This window comes from Pelecanus crispus, chromosome Z (assembly GCF_030463565.1).
Source record: "Pelecanus crispus isolate bPelCri1 chromosome Z, bPelCri1.pri, whole genome shotgun sequence".
Taxonomy (NCBI): Eukaryota; Metazoa; Chordata; class Aves; order Pelecaniformes; family Pelecanidae; genus Pelecanus; species Pelecanus crispus.
This window is the reverse complement of record NC_134676.1, coordinates 78,783,729-78,808,926: the sequence shown is the minus strand read 5'-3', so window position 1 is coordinate 78,808,926 and position 25,198 is coordinate 78,783,729. Positions and strand designations below refer to the sequence as shown.

Below are 25,198 nucleotides of genomic sequence, written 5' to 3'. Positions count from 1 at the left end.
GTTGGTCGACAGCCGGCTGAACATGAGCCAGCAGTGTGCCCAGGTGGCCAAGAAGGCCAACAGCATCCTGGCTTGTATCAGCAATAGTGTGGCCAGCAGGAGCAGGGAGGTGATTGTGCCCCTGTACTCAGCGCTGGTGAGGCCGCACCTGGAATACTGTGTCCAGTTTTGGGCCCCTCAAGACAAGAAAGACATTGAGGTGCTGGAGCGTGTTCAGAGAAGGGCAACAAAGCCAGTGAATGGTCTGGAGCACAGGCCTTATGAGGAGCCGCTGAGGGAACTGGGGTTGTTTAGTGTGGAGAAGAGGAGGCTGAGGGGAGACCTTATCGCTCTCTACAACTAATCTCTACAACTACCTGAAAGGAGGTTGTAGTGAGGTGGGTGTTGGTCTCTTCTCCCAAGTAGTTAGCAACAGGATGAGAGGAAATGGGCTCAAGCTGCGCCAGGGGAGAATTGGATTGGATATTAGGAAAAATTTCTTTACGGAAAGGGTGGTCAAGCATTGGAAGAGGCTGCCCAGAGAGGTGGTGGAGTCACCATCCCTGGAAGTGTTCAAAAAACGGGTAGACGTGGCACTTTGGGACATGGTTTAGTGGACAGGGTGGTGCTGAGTTGACGGTTGGACTATGATCTTAGAGATCCTTTCCAATCTTAATCATAGAATCGTTTAGGTTGGAAAAGACCTGTAAGATCATCCAGTCCAACCATTAACCTAACATTACCAAGTCCACGCTACATCAATTAAGGGTAGACTAGACTAAACCATGTCCCAAATGATCCCTAGTTTTTACTTTCATTATAAATAATCCAGCCACCAAGCCAGGAAACACGAAATTATTACTCTACCCTTAATTGGTTTAGCGGTAGACTTGGTAATGTTAGGTTAATGGTTGGACGGGATGATCCACATGGAGATCAGTGACAAGTGGTGTCCCTCGAGGGTCCATACTGGGACCTGTGCTATTTAACATCTTCATCAATGACATAGACAGTGGGATTGAGTGCACCCTCAGCAAGTTTGCAGACGACACCAAGCTGAGCAATGCAGTTGACACACCAGAAGGACGAGATGTCATCCAAAGGGACCTGGACAAGCTGGAGAGGTGGGCCTGTGGGAACCTCATGAGGTTCAACAAGGCCAAGTGCAAGGTCCTGCACCTGGGACGGGGCAACCCCTGGTATCAATACAGGCTGGGGGATGAAGGGATTGAGAGCAGCCCTGTGGAGAAGGACTTGGGGGTACTGGTGGATAAGAAGCTGGACATGAGCCAGCAATGTGCGCTTGCAGCCCAGAAAGCCAACCGAATCCTGGGCTGCATCCAAAGAAGCGTGGCCAGCAGGTCAAGGGAGGGGATTCTGCCCCTCTACTCTGCTCTGCTAAGACCCCACCTGGAGTGCTGCGTCCAGCTTTGGAGCCCTCAGCACAAGAAAGATATGGACCTGTTGGAGCGCGTCCAGAGGAGGGCCACCAAAATGATCTGAGGGCTGGAGCACCTCTCCTATGAGGCCAGGCTGAGAGAGTTGGGATTGTTCAGCCTGGAGAAGAGAAGGCTGCGAGGAGACCTTCTTGTGGCCTGTCAGTACTTAAAGTGGGCCTACAGGAAGGATGGGGAGAATCTTTTTAGCAAGGCCTGTTGTGACAGGACAAGGAATAATGAATTTAAACTAAAGAAGAATAGATTGAGACTAGACATAAGGAAGAAATTTTTTTACACTGAGGGTGGTGAAGCAGTGGAACAGGTTTCCCAGAGAGGTAGCAGAGTCCCTATCCCTGGAAACACTGCAGGTCAGGTTGGACGGGGCTCTGAGCAACCTGGTCTGGTTAAAGCTGTCCCTGCTCATGGCAGGGGGGTTGGGCTAGATGATCTCTATAGGTTCCTTCCAACCCAAAGCATTCTATGATTCTATAATCTTAAAGGTCTTTTCCAACCTAAACAATTCTATGATTCTACAGTGTTCCACAATATCTGTAAATCAACATAAAGTGAGGTTCCAAAATAACATTTATGGTTCCAAAGAATGTAGAACATTACAATAATGTAAACACATTGTGAAACAAAAAATATTTGACTCCACAGGTTTTTCTTCATAAAAATGACTAACTGTTGGCATAAGAAATTTCTAAATATACAAACTAAGAACTGAATTCTGAGATCTCCATTACTGCAGACAACATCTGTGCAAGCTAAAAGGAAGGAACAGGCCTTGGCACAGGTGCTGATGATTTATCTGCCTCAATATGCAGAATATGGTTCCACCTTTGTGAGACAGCTATTCGTACTTGATAGTGTTTCTAAACAGTGCTCTACTACAGTCCCTGTTCCAACTGCAACAATAGGAAAATTCACTCCATGATATCTGAACATAAAATGGTATTTTTTAAAACCCTATATAGTTCATTTTTTTCAGAGACGTCTTTTAAAGGTGTTCTGTTCTTAGAGTGTTACAAACACAAGAACTTCAAACATTTCAGATGTTGAATAATTTCCCTCCGTTGCCATGTATGTGTGAATTTAAGTCTGTCTAAACACACATCTTCAAGCTATGAAAGAAAAGGGATGCTAGCCCTGTACTCATTTCTATTTAAATAATGTTCACTTTCAAGGTTCACCTCTTCCAAGCTCAAAAAAGATCCCAATGTGCAGAAAATTAAGCAAAGGTGGCAGAAGGCCTGCATGGATGAGCAAGATGCTCCTGATTAACTCAAACATTAAAAAGGAGGAGTATGAGAGGTGGAAGCAGGGATAGGTGACCCAGGAAGAATACAGAGACATTGTTTGAGCTTGCAGGGATGGGTTTAGGAAAACCAGAGCCCACCTGGACTTGACTCTGTCAAGGTACATGAAGAGCAGCAAGAGCTTCTTACAAGCACATCAGCAGCAAAAGTAAGCCAAGGGAAAATGCGGGCCCACTGCTGAATGGGGCAGCAAATCCGGTGACAAGGAACATGGAAGAGGTTGAGAAACTCAGGGCCTTCTTTATCTTGGTCTTACTGGTAAGATGTGCCTTGAGGAATCCGAGGCCTCTCAGACCAGTGGGAAATTCTGGAGCAATGAAGGTTTCTCCTTAACAGAGGAGGATCAAGTTAGGGAACAACTTGGACAGACAAGTCCATGAGACCTGATGGGATGCATCCACATGTATTCCTTATCTGTGTAAAAGCTAACAGGATGCATGCTTCAAAGATATTCTGAATGATAGACCTCTAATATCAGGCACTGCTTTTGCATAAAAATCTGAATGACATACCTGTTGAATCAGGCACTTCTTTTGCATAAAAATCAGTAATCAGCTGGAAAGCATGGCTGTATTCAAAATGGAGTTTTTCCATCCTTTCTATCCTAATTCTGTCATCCCGTAACCTGCAAAAAAAAAAAAAAGAAATTGACTTTCAGTATTTATGCTCCCTTCATGAAGAACACTTAAGTAGGTTACAAAGGTGTGCTTTCTTTCATCTTTCCTTTGTTAAGAATTGAATGGGTAAAGAATGAAGAGATGAGCTACTTCTTCTCCCATGTAGTTAGCAATAGGATGAGAGGAAATGGGCTCAAGCTGTGCCAGGGGAGATTTGGATTGGATATTAGGAAAAATTTCTTCACGGAAAGGGTGGTCAAGCATTGGAATAGGCTGCCCAGAGAGGTGGTGGAATCACCATCCCTGGAGGTGTTCAAAAAACGGGTAGATGTGGCACTTGGGGACATGGTTTAGTCTAGTCTACCCTTGATTGGTTTAGTGTGGACTTGGTAGTGTAGGTTAATGGTTGGACTGGATGATCTTAAAGGTCTTTTCCAACCTAAACGACTCTATGATTCTATGATACTTGGGTCAGTTGAGAACATTTCTAAGCATCTGGTGGGTTTTTTTTTAAACCTTTCTTCTTTCCATTATAAAAGTGCAAACAGATAAAACCCAAACAGCAACAGCAAGCTAGCCCAAAAGAGACTCCAAGACGTTGTCTAGTATACCTGCAAGGTAGCTATAAACATGTTTTCATCAATCATAACAAGTATTTGCCTTATCTATTCTTAAAGCCCTATGATGATTAAACAATGAAGCAATTCTCCTATGCTATCTATTACCATATTTAATTATCCTTTATCTTTAAAGGCTTTGTTCTACGCTGTACCACTTGTTGCAACATTAACCTATTGCATCTTTTCCTATATGCAGCTAAAATAAAGTATTCTTGTCCTCTATTTCATAACTATTTGAAGACTTTTCTCTTCCTTGTGCTAAAGGACTCGATTTCTTTCAGTCTTTTTGCAGTCCAGGATGTCAAGGATGTTATTAATGATAACCTGAGATGCCAAAATCTGACTCAGAGAAGTGTTTACAAGATACAACCCTTCTACACTGGTTGCTCTTCCTAACTGCTCACTGAAATTAAAATTGGATGCCACATCATCAATTCAATTTGTACAGCTGTTAATACAGCATTAAACAGATGTGCTGATTAAAAAACAAGACAAAAATCACACATGCTTCCCCGGCAATCTTTGAGCATAATTACACAGCTACAGAATGAGCACTAAAGAAACAGCCAGTAGACAGCTGCCAGTAAAAGACATATATAAAACCTACTTGGCCACAGAATATCCAGTCTCATACTACAATGGGACATGAATTAACCAAATACTTCTAACACATTGGAATTATGCCAATGAGAGGGATTGCACAGGTATTATAGGAAGGAAATTAATCAATACCCTTTTTGCAGGGCTTTTCAATTTCACAGGAAAAAACAAACAAACAGGTTTTCTGTATTACACTGTACATATTCCCATCTGAAAGGATCAATATGTCTCTGGGGCTCAACTCTTAAAAATGAGAGTTATTTTCCTATAATATGTGTCAAACTGAGTCTTAGGTATCTGTCTTTTCTTAGCACATCCTAGATGATCCCTTGCTTACTTTGACTGCTTTAGTTTTAATTGACTGATCCAATTAAGTTTTCAGTCTTTACAGCCCCTGAGATTCCTCTCTGCCCCCACCCTACTCAGAATGAGCAAACATTTTTAAAGCAAATGGATTTCTGTAAAAGACAATTAGTCTGTGTTCCTCAACCTCCAATTGCAAGGAAGAAAATAGCTGATTGCTTTTTTCACTTCCTCCAGCCTTCACTAATAATCTGCTCTAACACATCCATCCATTTTGCTAAATTAGCATGTATACTGACTACTGCTTTTTGCAAGAATACCACTTCAGCATTAAACTTTTTAAAATGCGTTGTATGATATCTGGAAGTTAGTAGAGTATGAGCCTTTGAATCAGTCCTGCAAGACAGCAGGGCTTTTATGTTGACCATATGTGAGTAGGGACTTAGAGAAATCTTTTTAAAACAGGATTTTATTTTTCATTTCTACTTATGTTTTCATAACACCACCTTCAGAAAAGCAAGGCTTAACAAGATCTGCAGAGCTAATTTTTAGAACCAAAGTCAAAACAGGAGGCTTTGGAAGGTAATTCATCGGATGATTCATGCCACACTTGCTTGTTGTTAAAGTAATGGTTAAAAATTAATTGTTGCAATTTTCTTGAATGCATTTGTGATTTTCTTTCATTTCATAACCAGATTTATCCAACTCCTTAGCATAAACTTTGGCAAAAGAGTTACAATCAACATAACCTGAGTGACTTCTATAGTAGTACTTTTGTTCATCAACTACATTGACAGGAAATAGTTCAAATTAGACAACTCAGTGATTTGTAAGGATTTTCACATATTTTAATATTTATATTCTAGATATGGTATGATCAAACAAGTATCTGACACTTTGTCTACCTGAAAGTATGCATCTGATATTCTAGAAAAAGTAAAAAAAATGAAAGGTTATAGATATCTATTCAACATACAGAAAAATCTGAATTTTTATCAAGATGTATGAAAATAAAATTTGCTGCAGGTTTTCATGTCTGTCCTTTGTTTAGCCAGATGATCACCCATAGGCCATTTTTCTGATTATAGCCAGAATGATACATTGATGCTTATGCTGATGCTTTATCTCTCCAGCTACTAATGCCTATTTAAATCAGAAGTCAATTTGCCATCAACTTTTGTAAACATCATTCTTGTCAGAACATCTACAATGAACTGCTGTGCAACTCATTTTATTGATATCCTTTCCAGTACTTCTGAAAACAAGCAGTCCTCATAGCCCCATGACACTGATACGGTTAGTCAATGATGAAAGTGAACTTTTCAAAGCTTTTTTACCTTCCTTGCACAAGTTCTTCTGCTACCAGCCTTATCTGGATATTGAGCAGAGATGTTTTGGGGTTTCAGACTGTCAACTGATGGTATGAATGAACCTATAGTGCCCCTTATTAAAATTTCCTGCTCTCTAAACAAACAGGGATTTGATGCAGAACTGTCTTTCCCCACAAGATGAATTACGGAAGTTGCTTGAAGAGATGATCAGCAGCCACATTTAGGATGGGATCCTAAAATACACACATTTACACAGACACACACACACTTTTGTGTATGTAATGTAATATATTACGTCCATTCCAACCTATACTGTTCCATGATTCTGTTACTACAGGGACTAATTTATCTGTCACGCTACTGGGAAAATAAAAAAGGATCAACATTGCTGGGTTTTATCCCTCCATTTATCTGACAATTCAATGCATCCACTTAAAGATTCATTGCTTACTAAGCACTGCAGGAAAATATTTAAAAAAGATCCCTAAACTTCGGGGGAAAAAGCACTTGAGAAAAAGACTAGAAAAAAAATGCTAGAAGCTAGAAGAATGTAAAACAACATAAATAAAACTGATTTACAGAAACTGACTCAAGATATTTAAAAAAATAATACAATCTTATTGTAAGAATGAGCTTGCATATAAGCACAAGAGCTCACTACAGTGTGCTGAATAAGAAGTGAATAAAGACTTCTTGAAAAACAAACATATCCAAACTAAGTTTTCTTAAAACTCAGGAAGCCTTCCAGAGGAAAGCAAGTAACTCTAGAATTTTATCTTCCAACTATTATCCAGCCCTGCCCATTCTGCTTTAGGACTATTGAAATGCAGGGGTGCAGGCACCAATACTTTACTGTACTTCCATATATCACAACACAAGTTCATAAATGATATAGATTTTGGAAAGGGAATCTGTACTCCTAAAATTTAGTAAGAAGTTTTTATTTCTGATGCTAAACACAGATTTATAAAGTGCAAATAACTGTTATTTAATTTTTCCTATACACTTTATTCAAACTGCTATTTTCTCTGCACTTCTCACAGTGCACTCTGGTAGGATGGCCAGTCTGTCACTAGAGGGAAAAAATGCCTACACTGCCCAGTACAGCAAGGTAACCTGAATGCATTAATCCTTTCAGAAATCCAAGTATACCGTGTCATCTTCCCTTATTAACATGCTTAGCAGAAATTGCATTTCCTTTATTTCTCATTGTTGTGTTACACAATTGCTTCTAGCTCAGAGGCTCTAGGTTTGAACTTGTCTGTGAGAACTGGAGAACAATCATCCTTCCTTTTTTGGTAAATCTTGGCATGGAGTTCCAGCAGCTTCTCTGGCAAAGCCTCAATGACATTTCCATGTAGCTGTTCTTTTGGCACTGAGTGCATACATTTTTATAAGCACAGCTTTTTTCTCCTGCCAGAGTACTTTCCCACATTTGCTCTCAACTACCTTCAGATACCAGAGATGGAGACAATGTTGTTGCAAGGAAAATGGCAGCATGGTCACCTTCCCTGAGTATCTGCCACTCTCAGACTTACATAAATCACTGCTGCCTGTAATAACCAAACAATAATTACCACACGTATGCTATCAATATACTACATACAACACATTAGCCCACAAGACCTCCAGCTTTTCAAACGTTCCATCCCCAAACCCTCATTTATGCTAGAAGCTGCTGAAAAGCCTAGAAACAACTCTGACAGACTTTAATAGATATACACACACACACATATATATACACACACATATTTTACATATATATATACATACACACACACACTGAAGAACTTGGGGAAAACTCCTTGCTTGCCTTTTACTATCCAAACTATCAACACTTCTCAACATGTGCATCCTGATTTCCTTCTAGTCACCTTAGCAGAACTACAGCTGAAGAGAACTCCAACCATACCTACAAGCCAAGAGTCTGGATCCAAGAAATTTGAAGAAAACATTCTTTTAGCTTTAGGAACTCAGAGACAGGAGCTGTGAAGGAAGTAGAGCAAAGAGGCTATCAGAAAAGCAGAGGGCTGAGTAGGCACTGTATGACACTCTATGCCTTCTGTGAGAACAGAATTAGGTACTACTGGACAAAACACACAGTTGCACTCCAGCAGCTACTGCATCCACAAATAGACACAAACAAATCTTTTTCAGGCTCCTTCCATCTGCCTATCTGAAGAATGGGAGGAGACACACTACACTCATTTCATGAAAACCTAGTAGGAAAGATCAAGAACTGCTAGGAAACTATTTCAAAGCACCTAGAAGAAAGCAAAATGAGTAATAGCCAGCATGGATTTGTCAAGAAAAAGAAAATCTCATCAAATCAATTTAATTTTCTGCAATGAGAGAGGAACAGATTCTGTGGACAGAAAGGAAGCACATGATTTCCATGTTTGATTTCAGTAAGGTTATTTTATATTGTTTCACACAACGTTCTCATAACTGATCTACAGAAGCATGGTTTACATGAAAGTACTTATTACAGAATGGGTACAAAACCGGCTGGAGAAAAATACTCAGAATGGTATCGGGGTTCACTGTCAAAATGGAAGAATGTGTTTTGCAAAGTTCCATAAAGCTCAATACTGCATCTGGTAGCACTCAGTACTTCAGTTATCACTTGGACAATGAAACAGAGGACAACTCCAGTCAACCTGCAAAAGGTATTAAGTTAAAGTGACTGCAAAGCATGTTAGAAAACCAGACTTGAACTCAAAACAATCTGGCAGAAAAATTACCTAAAAAATACGATTCCTCCATTCGGGATTATGCCAACCAGCAAAAATCTCTCTTCTTACAGGGCTTCAAACAAATTAAACAAAAAACTCCCAAAGCACCACCACCACCACCACAAAACAAAATATAGAAACACGCCACCTAATATCTGCCATACTACATTGACACCAATGAAGTAATGCTCTCCCAGTTACACTCCACCATGGAAAACACCTCTTTCTGAATCAAAAGTGTGAGTGAAGAGAGATGCAATCATCATGACTGGATCACCCCCGGGGCCTGCCTCTCTTTTCTGCACACAAAGTCCTCCACAGCAGGACATATTTTCTGGCCTGTGGCTATTTCTGCCCTGAATTTTCTGACATTAGTTATACAAATTTAAGGTTGAAAGTTTCCAGCAGAATTAGCAAACACTTCTTTTTTACTGTTTTTAAGAAAGATGATTTCACTGTGGTGCCTTTCTGTCAGAGAACAGTTCGACAAATTCCAGGTGCACGCTATTCTGCACTCTTTGAAACACTCAGTGTTCAAGCACATGGCAGAATGCCAACGAGTTTACCAACTAATACTTACCAGAACTTTCTCCAAAAAGACACCACTCACTTGACACTAACATGACCCACAGAGCTTGTAACATCTTTTTCTTATGACACAGGAGAACATGACAAATTGCTGCAACCTGCCAGAGCAACCCAGTGTCCCAGCATTAAGGATGTTGAAGGAACAGAGTGCTTTGATGCTCGCTACTTAGCTTCAAGTCAACCTTAACTCCTGTTGGGGCGGGGAGGAAGGACAGGTAAATGTAATGTAAAAGCCAGTGCAAGTATTTCTAAAACCCCAAACAGACAATACAGTTACAAAGATGAATAATGCACAGGTGACAGAAATTAATGAAACTCCACGTTTATACTACATATCCTAAAATCAGATGTGGAAGACTCCTCTCCATGTCTCTTTCTCTGCACCTAGCTGACAGGCCATGAAACATCTAAGCACCACACTGTGCTTTTGGAATCATTTTCAAACTCTTAACTCCTCCCTCCCCCTTTTTTGCTCAAGAATGGATCATTTCCTCTCTCTGTATTGCCCAAGTTTTTGCCAAGTACTAAATAAAATGTTAACTACCTGTGTTCTTTCCCATTAGACAGGATCATTTTCTACATTTTCATCTCACATGGGGTCTTAAACTTCATACAACAACAACGTATAGCTGGACAAGCATACTTTATACGAAGGCGATAAATACTCACCTCAACACTAGCTCTTAACTAGTATGTCTGGTCTGTTACTTTGCAGCTGCAGTTCTGTGCATGACCACATGAATGTAGCTACTGACTGTCATGGTACCACTCTCCCCACACCGTCCCTGGTGGCTTATTCCCACTACTTCCTCTGCAATGGCTGTAGAGCTTTTCTGACCCTGCACCAAGCACTTGAAGCATGCTATGACAGAAAAAATTCATGATGGTGGGAAGGAAAAAAAAAAACTTATTGCTGGCTTAGCATGGTTAAATGGCTCAGCAACAATGAAGTGAAAAGATGGTGATGGTGACAGGACCAGAGCAGCCAGATCTGATCACTATTTTTAAGGGAAATTGCAGCAAAAGCTTGTCACCAGGCAGCTTTAGAAGCACTGGCTATTGTCTCAGGCTTGTATCACAGTCCTCTTCCAATCCTGCCTAGGGCCAGAAACTTTATTTCACTATTTGCAGTTGGTCAGCAAGAAGACTCACCCCTCAGGGACTTTCACTGCCTGACCCTTCTACCCCCTCCATCTCCAAGTTTTGCTATTTTCACTGCTTAAAAACTTGATTTTGAATGTCAGCAATGATCACAGTGAACATAGTAGAACCATGTACCCTGCCTCTAAAACTGCAGAAATCGCCAAGGGACATCTGGAGGTCACATTGTCCGGCCTTCCACTTGAAGCAGAACCATCACCAGCATCAGATTGATCATTTCACTAAACTGTATAAGCATCTGTCACTGGTAGAACAAAGGAGCTGACAGAAATGAGAAACAGGTTGTTAAGAGCAAGTACAAGGTCAGACCAAAGTGAATTTTAAAATGTAGCACAAAAGAGAAGACTGTGGGACGGAGGAGGCACAGCTGCAGGAGCTACACCCCAGACTCCCACAGAGAACAGTGCAGGACAACGGCACATCTATCTGCTAATACAGCCGCAGGCTAAAAGAAAATACTGCAGCATGAAAAGCAACACAGTTGTAACTGCTGCTTTCTGAAACCACGAGGAGCCGAGTGCCAAAATTTTCCAGTACGTGACACACTAGAAACACATAGAGAGCTGATGTTCTCTGGAAAGTACAACAAAACTGATGTTTAGGGAAAAGAGATTTAACTTAGAGAAGCAGTGTCAGGGTCAAAATGAAGAGTCCCATCTATGCAACTATTTGGAAGAGAAAGCAGAGATGTAATCCAGGAATTATATCATCATTTTAATCTGCTTTTGATGTATTTCCCCCAGAAGTCAGCTATAGTCCATCCTGAAATATTTATTTTCACAAAGATGATGCCCTACTGCAAAACACTGTTGAATCTGCTCATGTAAAGAAATACTTCACATAATTTCATACTTGACCATAAGACCTACAGTGACTACTTAATACTGTTTTAAATTATCCTTTAACACAGTGATAACTGACTCCCAAAACTCCCCCTAAATTCCCACGCTTTTTACCGAAAGGGACTGGTAAAAGAACGTCTACACCACCAGCCAGTAGGGTGGCAGACAGAAAAAAAATGAACTCTTTATTACTTATTATATAAATAGAAATATTACAACCTTAACTCGTATCATTAAAAAAAAAACCCCTTCAAGTGCTTCATAAACATCAGCAATAAATTAAATAATAAGAAGAGAGTGGCTACAGCTAAAAGACACCAACAAATTCTGGACAGGCAGACTGAAGGAAAAGATGACAGAACAACCTTGAAACAAAATGAGTTTTGAAACTCTAATACAAATGCGTATAGTGAATTTTGGACCATCACCTTGTTCTGAACAGCAACTTTTCTACTACCCCCCTTACAATGCCACACTTCCTTCACTGTATTCTACATCTTTCCAAAATGAACGTACTGCTCTCTGCTTCACAAGGTCACATGTTGTCTGATCATACTTGTGTTGAGCGACAGGAACACGAAAATTTCCAACTTTGAACAGCAAAAGCTTTTGAGCACAAAGCACTTTTCTCTGTTTCTCTTCTATCTTTTTGGAAAGGCTTCCCACCTACCAGATCTTGCAGTGAAGTCATAACCATTGTGCTTCTGTCAAATCACTGCCTACTGTCATTAAAACTCACCACTACAACCCCATTCTAGGATCAAGCTGATGGAGAAAAATTCAGTACAGTACATCTTATACAAAGACACATCTTCCCTAGCAGCAGAAGGGCCCAAATTCGGTTTTAACAAAGTCAAGCTCAATGTTTAACAAAGTTTCCCACCCATTTTAATTACCTTCCATTCCCTTATGCTATGCCTGAGCAAAAATCTCTTAGGTATTTTTAGTTTAATACATTTGAAATACCACTGACCCTCAAAACATTCAAAATTACCTGGAACCTATACACACATATGCAACACATTTAGTGCTTTGTCCAAGAAAGGAAAGTGGTTCCTAGGTGATGCTGTTAAAGTAAGTAAAAATTAAAAGCAGATGGTACAATACAACATACTTTTGGAAAGAATCTTGAATTCAAGTTAGTGACTTCTTCACAGGATTAAAGAGAACCCCAAATCAAAGCTGAATATTGCATAACATATCAGCCACAGAAAAATCCACAGTGGTTCTGAGGAGTGCTGCTGAAGCATGAACCACACATTTGCCCAGGTGATGGTTAAAAGGTTATTCCACTAGCACAGATAGACAGTATAAATAGGAAGTTGAATGGAAGTCATCATCTGCTTATGAAACATTGTTTCCAATGATTATATAAGAAATAATGGAGATGATGACAAAGCAAATCCATCCGTGTATCTGTTATAAATCAATTTGAACTAACCTCCCACACTACTACCACAATTCCACCTGCCAAGAACTGTGAAAAACATAAATCCTGTTCTTTAATCAGCATGAGAATTGCTGTGGAAATTTACTAGGAGCGCTGAACATCCAATACGGGCCACACTAAGAAAGTATATTCTTTCTGCGAGCAGAAAGGCCACACCTGGATTTTCCACCCATCACTGCATTGAAAGCATTGAAGTTAACAGCTCTGAAGAAGGGATCTAGCTCTTGTTCAGGCTCTTACACATCTTCCTGTGGTCTGTCAAGACATGGTATGCCCACTGCTTGGTCTTCAACTCTGTGTAAGGGAAGCTCAGAACCTTTTATAATAAATAAACACTTACATATACACTAACAATACAGCAAAAGGGAACTTGTACGAGAAGACAGTCTAGCTGGTTTTTGGGCTGGACTGCTGTAATAGAGGAAGAGAGAAAATGTGGAGGTCCCCCGGGGACAGCCTGAAGGAGGGAGAAGGCCAGGGAGCAGATGGTTGTACTTTCCACACAGATGTCATGTAGGAATGGAAGAGCTGAAAGGCCTCCAGGAAGAATCTATCTATGCCTTGTCTGCATTACTGGAAACTGATCAGCAGTCAAAATTAGCTACATGTAACTAATTCTGCCCTCTAATCCATAGATTTGTGTTCACAGCTGGAGAACGGCTGGTACACCAAATAAACTAGTGGAAACTGGAAATTTTCTTCTTTCAGGTTACTAGAAGTGCAGATCACAGTTCGGAGCAGAAACGACAGCCTAACATGTCTCCCATGCATTCCTCATCCAAGTCCTGTCAGAAGAAACTCACTGCTTCTCAAAGTGACAGACGTCAACTAGCAACACATATCCGAAAAAAATCTCCCATAAAAAAATAGAAAGGCTGAATCCTCTTGATAAATACTTTGCATGACCCTATAAGATTACAGACCAACTTAAAAAAATTAAGCTGGGGGGGGGGATCAAAATTCAGCCCATAACATTTCACTTTAATTTAAATTTGAAAGGAAAGTATACACATTACCGTGTTTTTCGAACCATGCTGACAGGTCATTACACCTGGCACTCAGGCAGAAAACCTGCAATCATCTTGAATCCTTTGCTTAAAACACCACATTATTCTAACAAGTTATAACAAAAAGAAGGGGAAAAATTCCAAAATATGTCTTCAGATTTGGGTAATTTCATCCAGATATTTTTGCACAAGACTTGATATTCTTAATTAATATTTATTATTATTAACAATCTGCAAAATAAGTATCTGAGCTATATCCAGATCTGAAACTTTTGGGTAGCTATTCCTCTGGGTACTACCCATCATTAAAAAAAAGGTGGGAAACACATTCATCCAATCTGCAGAGGAAATGAAAACCAACAGCATGGTGTTCATATACCGCACAAGGCTCCATACTCAAGAGTCCCATTAAATAGGTCTACATTACCCATCTGGAGGAACAATACGTCTAGGCTATGCTGTACTAATTGTAATTCAGCTAGCAGAGATAAAAGAGTCATATGAAGAACAAAGCTTCACTGCTACTGGTACCTGTGCTAACAAACTGGTGCTCATTTGCCTATTTCCTTTACAATCACACCTCAATTATTCTTGTCACTTAGACTTGATTTTTCCATGCAGGTAGGGCACTAAGGGATATTGACATGAATTTTGTGCAAAGAAAAAGCAGAGAAAGATACCAGGATAAAGTAATTTGAGTACCATGAAGGCAAATCATTCTCATGGCAGTGAAGGCTAAGTGAAGGCAGTGAAGCCCATACTGGGCTACAGTAGCACAAGGATGGTGAGATCAAGAGAAATGATTCTTCCACTCTACTTGGTGTTCATAAGACCCTATCTGGGGTACTGAGTCCAGTTTGGACCTCCAGTACGAGACACCTATCAACAAACTAGAGGGAATCCAGAAGGGCCTCTAAGAATTAGGGGGCTAAAGCATATGGCAAATGAGGACAGACTAAGGAAACTGAACTTACTTGGTATGGAGAAAGCTAAGGGGCATCTTCTACTATCTAAAGGGCATTTAGAAAAGCCTGGAGCACATTCTTGTCAGAGGTGCACAATGACAGGACAAAACCAAGCAGTCACAAGTTGCAACTTGTTCAAAATTCTGCACAGACTTTAGGAAAAAAAATTCTTCCCCACAAGACCAATTAAGCCCATAAGCAGCTGGTACAGAGAGGCTGGGGACTTCCCTTCCTTGAGGATTTTCCAAACTGGGCAGAACTGCATGAAACCTGATTGAACATTGAAGCCCCCTGCTCTGAGGAAGGGGTTAAACAAAATGACATCCAGAAATCCTATCCAAGCCAAATTTTTCCAAGATTCTCAGACACAAATGATTCTAAGAAACTGTGAAAGTTTAAATACAATACAAACCAGCTGTAGCTTAACTGCACCAGTAAGAACAAGAACACACACACCAGCTGCATAGCCTTTCTTGCCTTACAGTAGTGTTCTACCAAGCAGTTTCTTCTGTGCTCTAGAAAAGAGATGGGCATATAACACTCAATTTATTGTTTACAACAATCTAGTAATGAGATCAGAAATGGACCTGGCACTGGAATAATTACAGTTCCAGAGTTGTTTTGTGACCACATCATGGTCTTAAGCGATCTGCTTCCACAAACTCTTTTTCACACATCTCAGAAACTCAAGATCTGTGCTCCAAGTGGTGGATGCTCTTTGGAAAACTAAGGAATTTTCCTTGCACAAATTCTCATAAGTCTTCATGTAGAGGACTTCAACCATCCAGTAGCTAGGAGATGAAAAGATGCACTCTTCCCTTTTCTATGGACAAACTTCATATGCAACAGCAAGGACAGGACATACTATTTAAGCTGATTATCTAACTGTATTTTTCACCTGAGACTGTGGCACAAAGTCTCTTATTTTTGATTTCTGTCATGCATAACTTGCTGTTCACATTCCACTCTCCTCTCACGCCACTGACGGCATCACTTGAACAGACTCCAACTGAAAGGATATGATAGATTATTTAACTACTCAGTCTACTTGTTTTTTTGCTTTTTTCCCTTCATTTGAAGGATCAATGTTTGGGACACCTAACATGTTCAAGCCCCCCTACAATACAGAAATAAAAATATTAAGCCACAACAAAAGCTTGCATCTGACAGCATTTGTAACTGCAGAGGTAATTAAAGACCATGAAAGAAACTATTAAGCATCTCCATCCCCAAAATCAAAACTACTCCATTTTGAAGAAGCTTCAATAATCAAACTGAGTCTGCCTTTGCATATGGTCTATACCTTGCAAGTCTTTTTATCCTTTTTCAAGGAAGATCCAGCTGTGTATTGCTACAGTGTATTTTTCATAATGTGTGGCTGGAAAACTGTATTATCCCTGATTTTCTTCCAAAAATTACTCCATCTGAGCTCTCCAGATGACTAAAATAAAAAGACTTCAATTCCAAACTCACAAAGATATCCAGTGAGACAATAACTTCAAATCTAAACACAAGAGGCAAAGTTCTGCTCTATGCTCACTCCTTTCTTCTTTGCTGTTACTGGAGTTACTCTCCTTCATTGCTGTCAAGCCATGACAGCACCCTGTTGTGAGCAAGATGTCCCTGAGGAAGTTATTTGAATGAAAGAAAAAAAAAGGAGAAGTAACCCTTACTGTTACAGGTCTTAATTTGAGAATGAATATTGCATTCATTCTCCACACCAAAAAAAAAAAGGCTTCAGTGTTTTGGTCGTGCATTAATGGCAAATGGGATTTTTATTTTTAGTAACTCTAACTCAAACAGAAATTTGGCGCTCATACATTAAAAAAACCCTGCAAATGGTAGACGAACATTCAAAGAAGTCTTCAGACCCTGAGAGTTCTGTGTTAATCCCCAGGAAGACTAAACTCTGGTTTCTGGAAAGAGAAAGACAGCTGTTGAGTTTGATCATGATTTTTGTCTTGCACTGGCCGAATGGAAAGTGTAGTGTCAACACAAAAGGAGGCTAGTTACAGCCCCACTGTTAACAAGGCACATCCAAAAGAGCACCAGAGGTTCTTCATGATCAAGGGGACCTTTGCAGTTCCCAGCTATCTCACAAAAGGAAAACTGAGACACGGAATGGTTCCACAAGGCCCTTCTTGTACCCGGGGAGAAAAATTTCCAAGTTTGGGAATGAACACTGTAAACGTAATGGACAAAAAATATGTTCAGCTTTAGGCATGCAGTGCTCCCCTCCAGAACCAAAGCATTCTGGCATGCTAACCAGGTATGTCATGTTTTAAAAGGGGTTTCTCTGCCAATTGGTAATGCAGCCTGTCTCCATACGAAGTAGTACATGTCTACAGATACTGGTCACCCAACATGCATTCAACTACGAAACTATCATTTCAATCTCACTGCTTGAGCAGAATTTGGCATGGGGAACCTTTCATCTGCCCCAGATAAAGAGCTTTACATGTTTTGTAATGTTTTTAATAGAGGCTGCTGGACAGAAAAGAGGGAACAGCTGGCTAGTCAATTACACTTTTAATTAATGTTTCCTTTGATAAGCTGATACAGATTTACAAATCCATTAAATGTGATGAAATGAACTTGTTAATTTTTCAACAAATTATTTCAGGCTTTCCTGTGAGATGCACAAAGATGCTTAAACACACTGACATTTCTAATATAGTAAATACAAAGAGGATTTATGATCGATTAGCCAACAGCAAAAAGCTAGTTAAATTGCTTTACAAATGGAAAATACATTTGAAGGAAACAGATGAAGGCAGCACAGGCTTAATGGTATGCTTTTTAAGAAAAAAAAGAAAAAGCAGATCAGGATTCCAAATTGAAACTCAAATTTATCTCATGTTTACACTTTGGAGGCCTTGATCTGAGTAAATGCTCCCTCTGGCAAGAGTTCAGCCCAAAATATAATTTTCAGTACCACAAGACTGCATACCACCTCTGTAGAACTGAACTGAAAACAGAAGTGGCAGAGTTTTGGTTTGGTTTGTTGTTTTTTTTTTAAATAAGACAAAGATTGAAGAAGAAAAATAGTATCTAAATTCTACTGGCAACTGACATTTACTCATTAGATTTTGTAAGTCAAGACTTAAGGAAACAGAAGAATAAAACTACTATTATTGCCAACAAATGAAATGCTTACAATGTTAGAGGGAATAGAGGGATAAAGCTAAGTGAAACTGCTTATTTTTGTCAGATAAAGGATTTCTGCACACAAGACACATTGTCTTCTTTTTGTTCAGTTCCTGTATTTTAAAATACACAAAGTTGCTCGCATAACATATTAAAATCTGTCTGTAAAGAATGTTCCTAACAAAACCACAATTCCCTTCACCCAGCATACCAGCCTACACTCTACTCAGAGTAAATGATGAGACAGAAGCATCTGAAAAGACATCCCTATTAATACACATCCCTTTCTTAATGTGATTTGCATCTGAAATACTACATGTGTATGGACTGCAACAAAGAGACTTCAGTTCCATGCTAAGTCCTCTCTCAACATCCAACCTGAAATTCTACAGCTGTCAACATGGCCATACTTCAAGACAAATTTTCGATTTTTTAGAAAGGAATTATGTTAAAAGAAAGAAGAGGGGTTTGGGTGTTTTTTTTTTTTTTCCTTTAATTTATTACATCCTGGATCCTGTTTAGAGCACAGCACTCACACAACCAAGAATACAGTCTGACAATCAATTAAAACTGACATAGATTAACACAGCCACCAAACACAACAGTCCTGCCATTCCCAACATCTTCATTCTTACCTCTTTTGCACTGCCATAAAAGCTGACAACCATATAGTGAACTGAGACAAGAATCCTAACCAGTCAAAAATTTACCCAGAAAGAACAGATGACTACAGCAGTTCTTCACCTGTCCAGTTACCTGTTGCAGTTCACCATAAAGCCACAAAAACTTTTGTACTGAACGTATGAAAGGGGCTGTGGGATAGCAGAAACAATTGTTTCATCCACCAATACCACTGAAAAGTTATTGATGAAACTCCATTCTGAGGTTCCTTTCCACAGTATGTAAAAAAATCAAACATATTACTTATATGCTCATTATATATCACAGGCTGATTAAACTGCCATGCGAATTTCAATTCACTTTTGTAACATCAAAAAGCTACACAACAACTATTTGTTAGTTTGGCTGAAGCCCCAGCTTTTCCTTTAAACACTTTCAGAGACAGCTAACATAATACCATGAGTCAAATGTAACTCCTCTGTGATCAGGACCACTTTATTTGCCTAGTAGGCTCCTGAAACAGATGTACGCACTTTGACTGGGTAGCCATGGGATCCTTCTCTTAGAATTCTTGCTTTCCCCTCAGTCCTTCCCCTTCATTTTGGGACATGACACTACTGGAAATAACTGACACACACACCTTATCTTTGAATCTACAATGTGAGCAGAACAATTTCTGAAGTACAATATGCAGTGATATTAAAAACATAATGAATAGTCCTTTCACGTCAGAGCTGAGGTGGTTTGTCTCAATCACAGTCCTTACCTATGCTTTCTACAGCACTTTTGCATTCAAGATGACCCATCATATTTCAAAAGCCCTACACTCACACTAAGTTACAGAGCTTTTTTCTGCTCATTTCCATATTACCCCCAAAGTCACCACTTCAAACACAGTACCTGTCTAATGGACTGTATGAAATGCAGGGCTCAGACACAGTGTAGATGCAGATCCCTATGTTATGTGCATACTCAAGCACTGCATGCCTGGACCAAGTAAGAGAGATGTATTTATTCTATCTAATCAAGAAACCTGTGCTATACAAGATGGCATAAAACCAGGGATCTGAACCAACAGCTGTCTCCACTCCTCAGGATTATAATTTTTTTATTTCATAGAGTTGGTAATTTTCACTCTGCCAGGGTTCACAAAATTACATTATGATTTTGAGTAATAAACAGCAAACAGATTCCAAAATATGCATTCCAAAAAATAACCTAATGCAAGGTTGATCATAACTGCATTTGATTACGACAGTTATGAAAGCATTTCTTTACTCAGGCAACCCAAAGGCATTATTATTCAAATTCTTACGCCAGATCGAGTCTGTGGTCTGAATCTGGCTGTGTGTGAAACCTGGGCCACATTTAATTTCTCACATCCAGAGTAGAAAACTAAATGTGTACTACTATGTTCTCTATTTTCAGTGCTTTTTAGCTTAGCTTCAAGAATGTTTTCTACATCTTGATGCCTCTGCACACTTTAAGTCAGCGAGCATTATACATTCCCTAGCAGCTGAGAAGGACCCCTTCTCACAGCCTTCACTCTGCAAATCCGTGTGAGAAATCCAGCAGAAAGGAGCAGCATCCTTGGCTTGTGCTGGCTACACAGCTCCCTATCCTATGTTCAATTTCTGCTCTTTAAACTCCAAGGCTGGCCTAAACAGACAGTCATTAGGTGAACCTGGCTGTAAAATACTCACTCAAAAGAGGAATAAGTGGTCGATAGCATCTTCTAGGTTGACTGATGGATTTTCTTCAGCCCAGTTTAAATGTAAGTTTTCCCCACTGTCCTGATAATGCTGCTGCACACAAAACTAGACCCTGTATGAGCTTTGATGGAGACATTAAACTTTATCAAAAAATGCACTACAAAGCTTGTCTAGGAAAACAGATGTTCCTTCAAATTCAGTTAAAAAAACTGAAGTCCAGTCATCAGTTTACAATTTTCCTTAGTTATAGATTTTTTTTTTTTTTAAGCTGTCTGTAAGCCAAAGAACATTGTCTGGGCTATTTTTCTTCTTACAGCTAAGAAACCTTCATGAAACGAAGACTTTTTTTACAGGCAAGGACTTTATAAAACCCTGTACAGCTCATCCATATATGGATAACTGCTATATTGCACATGTGTATACTTTCACCTAGATTAACTCAAAGCACAAATCCTTTAATTAAATTTCAGAGATAAATGAAGTATTTCCTTTGTCAAGGCCATGAGGAATAACAGGTATACTGTATTTGCAACATATACAGAATGCTTTATGGTAAGGCTTAACTTCTCCATTTTGAGATGCAAATCCATGTACTATCTTTTCAGAAAATTAAAACAGTTTAACACATCAATTAATACTGTAAGTAAGGATTTCTGACAGCTAAACAACTGTTCCCCATAAATGAAAGGCTTCTTTTTTCAGTCTTTCCCTCTTCCTACTTTCCTTTCTCTCACATGCATCAGCATTTTTTTTTTTTTAATAGCAAATGCAACACGGCCCTGTGAATGGATTTGATGGGTGGACTGTTCCATGGATAAGGAATTGGCTGGACGGTCACATCCAGAGGGTCGTGGTCAATGGCTTGATGTGCACATGGAGACCGGTGACAAGTGGAGTCCCTCAGGGGTCCGTACTGGGACCTGTGCTATTTAACATCTTCATCAATGACATAGACAGTGGGATTGAGTGCACCCTCAGCAACTTTGCAGACGACACCAAGCTGAGCAATGCAGTTGACACACCAGAAGGACGAGATGTCATCTAAAGGGACCTGGACAAGCTGGAGAGGTGGGCCTGTGGGAACCTCATGAGGTTCAACAAGGCCAAGTGCAAGGTCCTTCACCTGGGATGGGGCAACCCCTGGTACCAATGCAGGCTGGGGGATGAAGGGATTGAGAGCAGCTCTGCGGAGAAGGACTTGGGGGTACTGGTGGATGAAAAGCTGGACATGAGTCAACAATGTGTGCTTGCAGCCCAGAAAGCCAACCGAATCCTGGGCTGCATCCAAAGAAGCGTGGCCAGCAGGTCGAGGGAGGTGATTCTGCCCCTCTACTCTGCTCTGCTGAGACCTCACCTGGAGTACTGCGTCCAGCTCTGGGGCCCTCAGCACAAGGAGGACATGGAGTTGCTGGAGCGGGTCCAGAGGAGGGCCACAAAAATGATCCGAGGGCTGGAGCACCTCTCCTATGAGGCCAGGCTGAGAGACTTGGGGTTGTTCAGCCTGCAGAAGAGAAGGCTGCGGGGAGACCTTCTTGTGGCCTTTCAGTACTTAAAGGGTGCTTATAAGAAAGATGGCGACAGACTTTTTAGTAAGGCCTGTTGCAATAGGACAAGGGGCAATGGTTTTAAACTAAAAGAGGGTAGATTTAGAGTGGATATAAGGAAGAAATTTTTTATGATGAGGGTGGTCAAGCACTGGAATAGGTTGCCTGGAGAAGTTGTGGATGCCCCATCATTGGAAGTGTTCAATACCACCTTGCTCTTCACAGTGTTCTCTTGGTTCTTCAAGGCCTAACAAGAGGTGTTTAGTAAAAAGGGAAATGCATAGCCCAAAAGCAGTACAAGACATGCAGTGAGATGGTGTGAAGTACAAAAAACCCAGTGAACCTGTCCAGGAAAGTTATCCTTCCTTCTCAGAACCCTGCACTTCACCAGCATATATGAAAGATGAAGAAAGGTAGAAGGCTCTGACCTATGTCCTCCCTAGGATACTATCTGGGGACCTGCTGCTGCTCTCTCCATCTTAAGGTCCCTGTCAGCCATGACTTTGTATAGGGGTATGCAGAGGAAAAGAACAGTGTCAAGCAGTCTGTTGCAAGGAGTGCCTGGAATCTTGGTGGAAATGGGGACAAGGGCACCCTAGATACAGGAAACAAAAGAGCAGAGATGTGAAAAGGTGGCAAAGACTCAGAAAAGCAGGTAGCATAGTTGTAAAAGAATAGGCAGAAGGGATGGAGTGGCAGACAGTCATCTTCCACCTGACAAGAAGCAAGAGACACAGGCACAACATAAAATAGGAAGAGGAACAGATTCTAGTATATTTGCTAGAAATTGTTTTTAAGTACATCTACCTGCCTCTGCAGAAAGATTCTTTCACATAAATGGAAAGCAAATATACACACATGAAAACTTTTTACATTGTAAAATGCTGTATTACTAAGCTTTGTACTGGAAGAGTTAATTACTATAGCAATGATTTCAAATTCTTTATTAAGAACTCAGAAAATATCCATGCAAATTTAGAAACAAACTTAATTACAAATTTCTAACAATCATTTTTACTATTCCAAATTCCCAGAGGAAGAGTCCATGCTTAAAGTATGCTCTTCACAGCTCTGATTTACTGAAAGCACCCTACCTATACCATACATCAAAAAGAACATCTGTTAAAAGAGAGACAAATGTTGTAAGCCAGTCAAGCACAAAATTAAACTGTTAAAGATAGCCTGAAAGATAAAGCTTGTTCCCTTTTTCAGTTCAGCAGATTGATGGCACATAAAAACCCAGTTCAGTTTCATCTTCTTCAGAATTAAGAAAATGAATATATTCTGGCTTTATGAAAAATAAATATATTCATGGCCTTTCTCTCCTCCCCAACTCAGGAGGGGTTGGGAACCACCATTACAAGAGAACTATTCTTCTCCTCACTCTAGTATCAGTGCTATCTGCATGTCAAACATACAGACAATTTCAGTCTTTCTCCCTCCCATACTTGTCTCACATCACAACATTGTGTTGATTAAAATTGCTGAATTTCTAACTCCTAGCACTAACAATCATAGAATCATAGAACCATAGAATGATTTGGGTTGGGACCTTTAGAGGTCATCTAGCCCAACCCCCCTGCAGTGAGCAGGGACATCTTTAACTACATCAGGTTGCTCAGAGCCCCGTCCAACCCAACCTTGAATGTTTCTATAGAATCAATGAGGGCAGGAAATGTGGGAAGAAGCAATGTCTGAGAAATTAACACATCCAAGGTGTCCACAATGACACTGTTCCACAGGGAAAGATTTATGTCCCAAGTCAACTTCAAAGAAGAATAAATTATGGAAAAAAAGTTGTTATTAAAAAAAAGTGCTAGGACTTTAACAAATATACCAACAAACATTCATAGGCTGTTAAAAAAGTTTAAAATTTGCATGCCAGCTTTAAGAGCTCAAGAGTCCTTCTGCATTTGAATACATGCACTCTAGCTGCAGGTTACTGCAACATTTTTCAGTAATACCTGGAATAAAGGAAAACATGCAACTCATGTTGTGGTTTAAGAGCAAGCTGGCATCAGACATACATATGCTGCTTCATAGTATGTTAGCTTGTCCACAATAGATTAAACCGTACACATGCATTTACCCTTACAAAAGTCCACTTAGATTACTTCTGGATGAAAATAGACAAGTGACCTTCACATTTAAAAAACAGAACATGCACAGTGGAAGTTACCATGGACCAGCCAACACATAGGACAGCCTGTATGGAGTTAGAATAGCAAAGTACTGATGTAATTGGATCCTTCAAAAAGGATTTTATTTTCACTCAAAACTCACTTTCAGTCCAAACAGTTGTGTTTGGGGTTTGGCTATTTTTAAGAAGAAAAGCCCCATACCTTTTGTTCTGATCACCTCCGAAGCACATAAACAAGTGGCTGGTTTACTGTAAAGACCTGAGCACTCCCTCGTATCTGTACAGTTAGAGTTACTGGCACATTCACCACTTTTGCAAGCCATTTATATCTGTACTTTAATACAGGTGAGACAACTTCCAGTTTTAAGCATGTGCAAGTGTGCGTGCCTTCCCTCCTCTCACCTCAGTACAGTATGCTGTTACTATACTGACAACAATTGTACAAACCTCCAATTTACACAAGCCTGTCAGATATAATCACCTGCTCTATCATTAAAATCTCCAATGTATATAACATCTATACTAGCTTATCAACAATGCAAACATCCATTAGCAAATGTGCACTTCTTTGAATGACAATTGCATTATCTGAAAATTGGAAGTTAAATTGCTAATAAGAATCACATCAGAATAACAATGCCATTTGGGTATTTGGGTTATTTGAATTTTTTTTTAATCAGAGCAATGACCTCTATCTCACGTTAAAAAAAATTCAAATGTCAATAAGAATTGTTCCTTCAAATTAGGATAATGGAACTTGGGAATTTATTACCATTCTCTACCAAGTCACCTAATGCACCACAATTCTTTTCCTCACCTATATCTAAGGAAAATTAGTTATTACTAATTGCTTGCTTTCGTCCCCTCCGTCCCGATGACCAGGATCAGCAGCACTCCAGAATGGTGGTGCCACCTCCTGGAGGACAGAGGTGTAGCGCTCCAGGCTCCCATCTGGGTTTGTAATTTTGAGTTTCAGCACCCTTCCCTGGCTGAGAAACTTTGACAGCTGCTGTGAATAGCCACAGTATATAAATATATACCAAGAGAAATAAGCAAGTAACATCATAACAACCAGACA

The 25,198-nt window shown here is 39.9% G+C and overlaps 1 protein-coding gene across 1 annotated transcript in view; it reads right to left on the bottom strand.

The window, feature by feature from the left end:
* MSH3 (mutS homolog 3) overlaps positions 1 to 25,198 on the bottom strand; it is a 123,369-nt gene that overhangs the window by 75,150 nt on the left and 23,021 nt on the right. Inside the window, exon 9 of the mRNA XM_075726161.1 lies at positions 3,250 to 3,362. Coding sequence (XP_075582276.1) covers positions 3,250 to 3,362 — 113 coding nt within the window. The remainder of the gene's footprint in view (positions 1 to 3,249; positions 3,363 to 25,198) is intronic.